The sequence below is a fragment of the Fundulus heteroclitus genome, chromosome 1 (assembly GCF_011125445.2).
Source record: "Fundulus heteroclitus isolate FHET01 chromosome 1, MU-UCD_Fhet_4.1, whole genome shotgun sequence".
Lineage (NCBI taxonomy): Eukaryota > Metazoa > Chordata > Actinopteri > Cyprinodontiformes > Fundulidae > Fundulus > Fundulus heteroclitus.
The window spans coordinates 14,889,805-14,898,066 of NC_046361.1; the positions used below are offsets into that span (position 1 = coordinate 14,889,805).

Here is an 8,262-nt window from a genome sequence, read left to right on the forward strand (position 1 = left end):
TTTAGGTAATTTCATTGCTTTGATATAAGCTTTCGGAAATCTCTCTCATTCGAAGGATATGCACAATTTATGTAGTGTAAGCTTACCTGTGGATGGAAGAGTGGCGGGGAGGGCCTGAGGATCTTCTCCTTCAGAGCTCCAACTGGGTCCAGTAGCTTCCTTTTTTCCACCCTGCTGGACCAACAACAAGGCAGAGGGTTACGTACCAAGGTCAGAGATTGTGTAGTACCTCGAACCTGACATCATGCTCTACTTTGTTGATTATGTGGAAAATATTAGGTCCTGGTCTAATTGGTGCTGGAATACCTGTAGATGGGATCCATGAAAAATGCTGAAGGCTTAGCGTAGTGCAGTGGCGGTGGCTGATGCGGCTGTGCCTGCGGCTGCTGGTGCTGTGTTATGGAGGACTGGTGCAATGACTGTGAATGGGGATGAAGAAATCCCATCGAGGTTTCATCTTTATGGGAGACCCCCTTGCCGGCTCCATAGATGTGATTCTTTCGACTCTGTGGCTCGGCTGGCAGGCCGTTTTGACCACTACGGTTCCTGCTGCCAATGCTGAGGTCCAGCGGCTGCTCTTCGCTGTTGGATATTGCTACAGGACCACTGCTGTTCCCAGTACCGCTGGGGTTGGATGGGTTTGTTGGGGTTGGAGGAGTTTTTAACTTGGCCTCCTTGGGTTTTGTTGTGAGATCAAACGGTGACTCTGCAGTGGGAGCAGGGGCTGCAGGGGAACTCGAAACCATCTTGTGCAGCTGTTCGCGAGGTGATTTGGGCTCTGCCTTCAGGAAAATGCTAGGATTGAGAGTCCCTCGATCAGTGCTAAAAGGATAAAGGGAGTTGTGGAAGTTGGGTAGAAACTGGAAGGGGAACATGGAATGGTAGGGCAGCGGACCCATCTTTTTCTCCTGATGAAGTCCCATCAAGGCTGGACCAAAATATTTCTCAGCAATGTTAGCGATTGCTTTAATGGAATCAGTGGTGGCTGTATTGACGTTTGTGGTTGTAGGAGGCAGGGCTTGTTCGTCGGGCGGAGGGAAAAAGCAGTGCTGGGATGAAGCTGAAGACTGAAAAGGGCGATCTATAGAAAGTGTCCCTGAACTAGACACAGCGGATATCACTGCACTACTTGAGTCTTCTAGCTGATTTCCATCTTGACTTGACACAGTGCCAGATGGCTTCCTCCTTTTACCACTTCCCTCACGTTCGCTCTCTCCTTCGCTCTCCAGGTCAGACCCGTCCCCTGAAACAGTACCAGTGGTGGTGTCCAAATCTGTTCCGCTCGTGGTGTTAATATCTTCGAGATCACTCCCGTCAGACATGTCTGTCATTTTAGATTTAGGCTTTGTTTCTCCATTAGAAGACAAATCAAGCTTGCTGTCCTTTTCCTTGTCTTCCATTGGACTCAAACTGCTAATACCATTGCTGTTTGTGGAGCTGACAAGCGACAAAGGTGGGGCATCTAAGGGGCTCCGAGGGAGCTTAACCTCCTGACTGCTGCCTGCTAGTGGACTCTTTAATAGAGGGCTGGGAGGTAATAAAGGTGGACGTGGATAAAGTGTTGGGGGGAAGATACCTGGGAACCCATGCGGGAGGGATGGGAAGCCATGAGGTCCTGTGGAGAAGGGCAAGCCAGCGTGAGGGTGAGGTCTTGAGGGAAAGTAGTCAGTGAAGCCTAAACCGGACTGGTTCAGGCCTGGCAGGTGGGGATGGTGGGACTTGGCTTTAGCCATGATGGGGCTAGAGCTCATGGCAATTCCAGGGTTGAAAATCCCTGCCGGAGAGCCGTAATGATTCTTGCCCTCGCAAAAGCGCCGGTGCTTGTTGAGAGAGGAGGTAGTGCTGAACAACTGTCCACAGTCCTTACACTTGATCTGCGTGCGACAGTCAGCATGCATTCGCTTGTGGCGGCACAGGTTGGAGAACTGGGTGTAGGATTTGTGGCACACCTCACCTGGGGACACAAAAGGACGTAGCCCATCAGGGCCTGGTTAAACCCATTTTAACACTGTCTCTAACTCTGCATACCAAATCAATAGCATACAACACAGACTACAGATGCAAAGAACAGATACAGATGCACTTTGTAACATTAGGACTGGGACCTCAAGGCCTTATTTTTGGTTATTATAATTATACATACCCCTGGTCAATTTAGGTTTAAAGCAGTCTTTAATATTGCCATGTTTCTTCCAACTGGATGTAATATTAAGATTTTGGAGTGACCTAGTCAGACTCCTGACTTGAATCTTACAGAGACTATGTGGAGCATATAAAAGATTAGGGTGATAGAAAGGAGGCCTTCCAACCTCAGTGAGCTCATCATTAGTGATAAACTGTTAAAGGTGCAAAAAGGAGCCTTTGGTCAGAATTTATAAGAAGGGTTGACTTCAGTATGCAAACAAAGAGTATAGTATTGATCAGGGTTGAAATAACTTTCAACAGGAAAACATGTTGTTCAAAACTGATACGATCAACTTTTGCCTGTCCTGTTTGATATTTGAAAGACACGTCTTAGTTCTGTTTTAATATTTTAATTGTAAATCTGCCAGGAGAAAAAGGTCTTGTGCTTAACTGTCAGTCTACAACATGACTTTATGAGTTCACATATTTCCTTTAAGTCAATAACCAGCATTTATTTGAATAAAAAAAACCTTGCTTCTGGAATGAAATATTATTATTCTAAAAGCAAATTAGATTTACTGAGATTACCAATTACAATGTCCCTAGTCAAATTGGTATGTGTCCCACTACTAATTTATTTGCTAAAGTGGCAATCCCAATTAAAAACAATCTTGTCACCACGTTGTATTTAACCATTTTACAATGGTAAATCGCTCTGTAACATCTTATGATAAAAAAAAAAATACAGATATAATCACTGGGTCTTTATGTTTGGGTTAAAACATGTGCATTGAGAACCGTAATCCATGTGGTGATGATGTGTTAAATCAGATAATAACTGAAAAAAAAAGGTATGAAATGAATTAAGCATCATAAATTTTGTGCGGACTGTCTTCTAAAAACTCTTACTTACAGATAAAGGGTTTGACACTGCTGTGGATGTGCTTATGCTGTTTGAGACCTGATGAGGTGGCAAAGGTCTTGCCACATTCAGGACACGTGTGAGCCCTCGCCCCCACATGCTGGGAGCGGATGTGTCGCTGAAGGTTGCTGGGATCTGTGAACACCTGAAAGTGCAACATAAGAGCATGACAACATAATGTTTGCCATGGCTAAAACTGCAACATGTGTATATCCATTAAAAAAAAAAAAAAACAGCTTGCTATCTGAATTACCAAAACTGTGTATGGCACCGTAAAAATAATAGCTAAAAAATAATCAAAACAGTAAAAGCCCACGTGTCCAGTGCACAACTTACGTGCCGGGTTTGCTGTACCTTATCACAGTTTTCACACTCAAAGCGCTTGCCACTGTCATGAGACATCTGATGGCGGATGAGGTTGGATTTCCAGTTGAAGGCTTTGGGACACTGGTCACACTTGTACTCCCTCTCCTCTGTGTGGACTATCATGTGTTGCCCCAGACTTTATAAAAAAAAAAAAAAAAAAAAAAGGACATGCTTATGAATAAATTGAATGCATCAGACATGTGATATGTTTCCGTTTTCTACCAACACGGAGAGCATTCTGTGCACCTGTATTCATTCGGGAAGATCTTTTCGCAGTCCTTGCACTCATGGACGGGCTCATCGCTGTCTTCGCGCTCCTGCTTGAAGTCTTCTCTGAGCGCGTCAAAGATGGAACCTGCACTCGAGCACGAATACTTCTGATGCCGCCGCAACTCAAGCGTTGAAGAGAAGAGCTCGTCGCAGTCCTCACAGCGGTACATTTGCTCGTCTGCAAACACGCATTTAGACGAGCAGGCTTTTTTTCAGACACCACATGAAAACGTTGCCTGTTTTCAAATGCTATCCCCTACCAATCTGAAGCATGAAGGAAGTGTTTTTTTTCCCCCCAGATCACATTTTTTTTATTAACACAAAACGGTTGATTGCATACACTGACAATGACAACTTATTTCAAAACCTTTTTCCACACATAATTTAATATTTATGCTATATAATTTAAACAAAAGGAGAAAGGATGAAAACACACAGAAGGTGCCATAATAACCTAGTTGAACACATGTGCACACCCTTAAATTAATACTTTGTTGAAACTTTTTAAGTTTTAACCTTTGTCCCTCTTTGAGTAGGAGTTTATCACCATATTTGGCGTTATTTCCCTCCGTCCACATCCTTTCTATTGAAGTTCTGGGCTTTCATTCGGCCATTCGACACCTTTAATGTTCCTCTTGTCGGGTTCTTATAGGTTTATTTGGATGTTAGCTTAGACTTAAAGTGATGTTGCAAAATACAGTTGATTTCATCTTCAGCGTTCTAGTAGACTCTAAAAGCTTTTGAGTCAGAACTGACAGTGTGGGCATAGTTTTCTTTTGATGCTGGGTAGTGATCAAGTGGTATCTTAACTTCAAGTTTGGTTTTATGAGACCAGTACATACTCTCCAACAACTAGTTATGGAATTCTAGCTATGGCTGTTTGCTTTCTTTGTAAAGAAAAAGCTCCTAATGTGTCCCTACATAGATAAACTAATACATGTATAATGTGTCACAGCCGTACTACTTAGTAGCTTAGACATGTGGAGAATACACATGATTATTGATACATGATACTGTGTTACGGGAGCCTCTTTAACCAATTTCTGCCTTGTTTTGTAAAAGAATCTTTGATAAATGTTAGCTTTTTAACTTCACCGTTGTGCTACCTGTTTTATAATATAGACATCCCAATTAGCTGGATGCTGACATCCAGTTAAAGTGTGTTTCAACAACGTTTCAGTTTATTAGCACATCTTTGTAACCATGTTGTTTCAGCGTCACAGTCGTTTTTCTTTAGATGAAATGTTCGGAAAACATGTAGCATACCATGGGAAAGACATTTTGGTCTCTTAAAATTACATTAATATACCCTACTCTTTTTATAGGTGTGTGTAAACTTTGAGAGGCACCGTCCAATATTGACATACAATAACTTTAATTGAAAAAAAGTAAAAAAAAAACTTGTTTAAAAATCTTCAAGAGTCTGTGTGTAATTTAACTGTAACTGGTAAATGGCAGAAGATTATTTTAGTAGCTATCCAATGCTACAATTAAAAGGTCAGACTCTTGCAGTTCAAATGGTGGATAGTCGTCTCTCTTTTATCTTTACTTCTTTTAGTAACTGCTTTGCCATGCACAAAGAAACAAAGTACTACTTTGTATCAAAGTTTTTAATAATTTGTGCAAGGTCTTAAAGATACTAAGACAAAGGAACCACTTCTACCTTTAAAAAATGTTGTCACTATTTATCAAGAAATCTATTCTGTTTTGTGTTTTACTTACAGCTAAACAGGCTCCTTTTTCCAAAAGGTAAATGTAACAATCCGGCAATTGACATCCACATAAAATGGAAATCAATTAGCGGTGAAATGTGGGCTTCATTAACGCACTTAATTACTCGTTGAAGTAAGTGTTTGCCTCAGACTGGAGGGCTAATAGCACGCAGGGGAAACAATGGGGGCAGGTCTTCCCCTTCCACGCTGATAACCTTTACAATACTTCTCACAGGCAAGGTCAAACACATAAAAACTTGGACCGGCTTTCTCGAAAGCCAATTCCTGAGCCGGACGCCAAGTTCAACAGATCAGGGAAAGCCCAGCGGAGGGACTTTTGTGCACACGCGTAGACGTGTGAATGTGTGCGCGGGCCAGTGCTCCTGTGAACATTTTCCAAAAAAGCGAGCCGCAAGGAGCGAAGGTAAAGCGGCGCCAGCCCGGTGGTGATTTCAGCGCATACCCTCTTTGCACTGCCTGAGCTCCCCCCCCACCCCACCCCACTCCCTCCAACATGTCACACACTCCCATCCATCTATTCAAGCCCTGCTAAATGAGTTTATCCAAAATGACTTACAGTGCATGGCTCACCTGCTTTCTACTGCACGTGAACATTTATCCAGCTGGAACTTCTTGGAAACATTAAAAGAGCATTAGAGCAAGCAACATCAGGGTGTCTAACCTTCAAGAGACGCATAAATGACCGCCTGGTCAATGGACCATTACGCTGAGCTCAAACGCTTACACTAACTAGCTCACTTTGACACTGATGTGTGCATATATTTCTCAGAGAGTGGATATTAAACGCCTCAACATTTAGGTAACTTCTGAGTGGAAAATGTTGAAAAGAAAAAACATGGCTTACGTCCGCTCGCGTTACAACTTTTGCGGATCTTAATAGGTGGAAAAGCTTGTGTTTATGTTAAACGGAGTAAAAAAAAAAAACCCCGCTCGCGTAAAAGCAACACAAGTGTCCATTGTGAGAGGGATTCTGTGTGTCAGAATACCCGTAAACAAAGGCGTTTGCTTGCGCGTATCAGCGTACATGTGTTTTTTCAGTTGGTCTGCTCTTTCGCGAGTGGGTTAGGGTGGGATTGGGGTGGTGGAGGTTATAAAGTGGAGACTAATAGCTCTCTGGGAGACGAAGGGAGGCACAATTATGTGCAGTTTAGCAGCTAATCTGGGAGCATGGGTGAGGTCTCAGGGGGCTCCTCAAGTCCTCTACTTCAAATTCCTTCTTCGATAAGCTAGACGCAGAGAGCAGGGCTGCACTGCCAAGTGTTGCCTCTCTGTCTCAGTCACACAAATAAGTGGAGACAGGGACATAAAACATCCTCGTAGGTGGACTTTGTCTGTGTTCTTCCATTTTTCAGGCTCCTCTAAGTATTTTCCCATAAAGAAAAGCACCTGCGACTTTTCTCTGCCTCTTATTGCATTTCATCTTCACACATACACACACACATCGAGATAAACAGAAAGAAATCACTCCTATGCTCCAACTCATCTTCTGCAACCCCTTAAAACAAGCCAATTTCCTTCTTTAAAGCAATCAAACTTGTTTTCCCTTCACTGGTTTTGGCACCGGGATCTGTTCATCATCTGTACATCAAGCAGACGTGGAAACTTAATGCACTGCACGGTATCTTATGAACATCTTGTTCTCCCTCCAGCAAGTTTTTAATCCTTGGTCCAGGATACACAACAAAACAACGTTACCTGACAACAGCGCTTCTCTACAATAAGTCCAAGATGTTTAAAGAAGCCCAGGGGAACTACGGCCCATTTTCTGTCCAAGCAGAGTTTAGAAGAAAGGCCAAGATCCACAGTGAAAAACTGTCTAAATTAGATTACGAGATAAGGCCCTGGACATATTTAGTTTGACGCAGCACACGTAGGGACAGTTCAAAGGAATGACAAGATCTGAAGCAACATCAAGTTAAAATATATATCAGGATTTTTTCCTTTCATTTAATTCTACATCTTCAATTAAGTCTAAATAAATAGCGGAGATGAGTTTCAAAATTTCCACAGTGTAATCCATAAATACTGACTTTTTTCGTCTTTTTTTTTCCAGATGAAATTCTGAAAACCTTCATAAAAACAAAAACATACACAGTGTAAGCAACCACAAGCTTGATGCAGTTCAGTTACTAAATGCAGCACACGTCCAAAGCACACAGAAGAGACGTAATGAGAGAGCATAAATGTGCCATAAAGCGTTAAAAAAAAACTTAATGATGAAGGTTTGGCTCCGCCTTCTGCTGATTAACATGAATGCAGAGGGTATTTTAAGGGATTAGAGGCCATAAACTCCTAGTTTAAAGCAATACCAATGTGAAACTGTTTTAATATATGCTTCTAATAAGAAATAAACTTAAACAAGTCACTTTTATGAAACAGAAATATTTGCTTTGCTTTAGTAGTAACACTGCTGAATTAGCTTATAACGCTTCCTCCTTTTTGAAGCAACGTAGACCACAGCATGTTACTGTAAAGATGGGTGGGGTACATGCCAACACCCAGCATTCCCAGCAGTTCTGTAGTATATAATCTGTTTACATTGTGCTGCTGCAGATTTACAATGCATCCTGGCAAATCAATAAACAGGACTCTAACAGGAATTAGGGTGATTATTTATAGCAGTTTATACTGTTTATTCAACAACAGGCCTGCAAATTGCAATTTTACAGTAACAGTATTTACAGAACTGAGGTGCTCCTGTGTGCTAGTTCAGCTAGATTGCCTGACTTTTCTAGAAACTGAGATACAGTAAAAATAAGTCACAGCATAGCACTACAATAGAATTATTATTATTATTATTATTATTATTATTATTATTATTATTATTATTATTATTATTATTATTAT

At 41.7% G+C, this 8,262-nt stretch overlaps 1 protein-coding gene across 8 annotated transcripts in view; it reads right to left on the reverse strand.

The window, feature by feature from the left end:
* prdm16 (PR domain containing 16) overlaps positions 1 to 8,262 on the reverse strand; it is a 231,265-nt gene that overhangs the window by 14,135 nt on the left and 208,868 nt on the right. For 3 of the 8 annotated variants that reach the window (XM_021311196.2, XM_021311225.2, XM_021311221.2), the window contains 5 exons: positions 3,659 to 3,860; positions 3,383 to 3,548; positions 3,038 to 3,191; positions 307 to 1,987; positions 87 to 174 (listed from right to left, as the gene is read on the reverse strand). In XM_021311196.2, coding sequence (XP_021166871.2) covers positions 87 to 174; positions 307 to 1,987; positions 3,038 to 3,191; positions 3,383 to 3,548; positions 3,659 to 3,860 — 2,291 coding nt within the window. The remainder of the gene's footprint in view (positions 1 to 86; positions 175 to 306; positions 1,988 to 3,037; positions 3,192 to 3,382; positions 3,549 to 3,658; positions 3,861 to 8,262) is intronic. The other 5 variants (XM_021311201.2, XM_021311230.2, XM_021311204.2 and 2 more) reach the window with 5 other exon arrangements.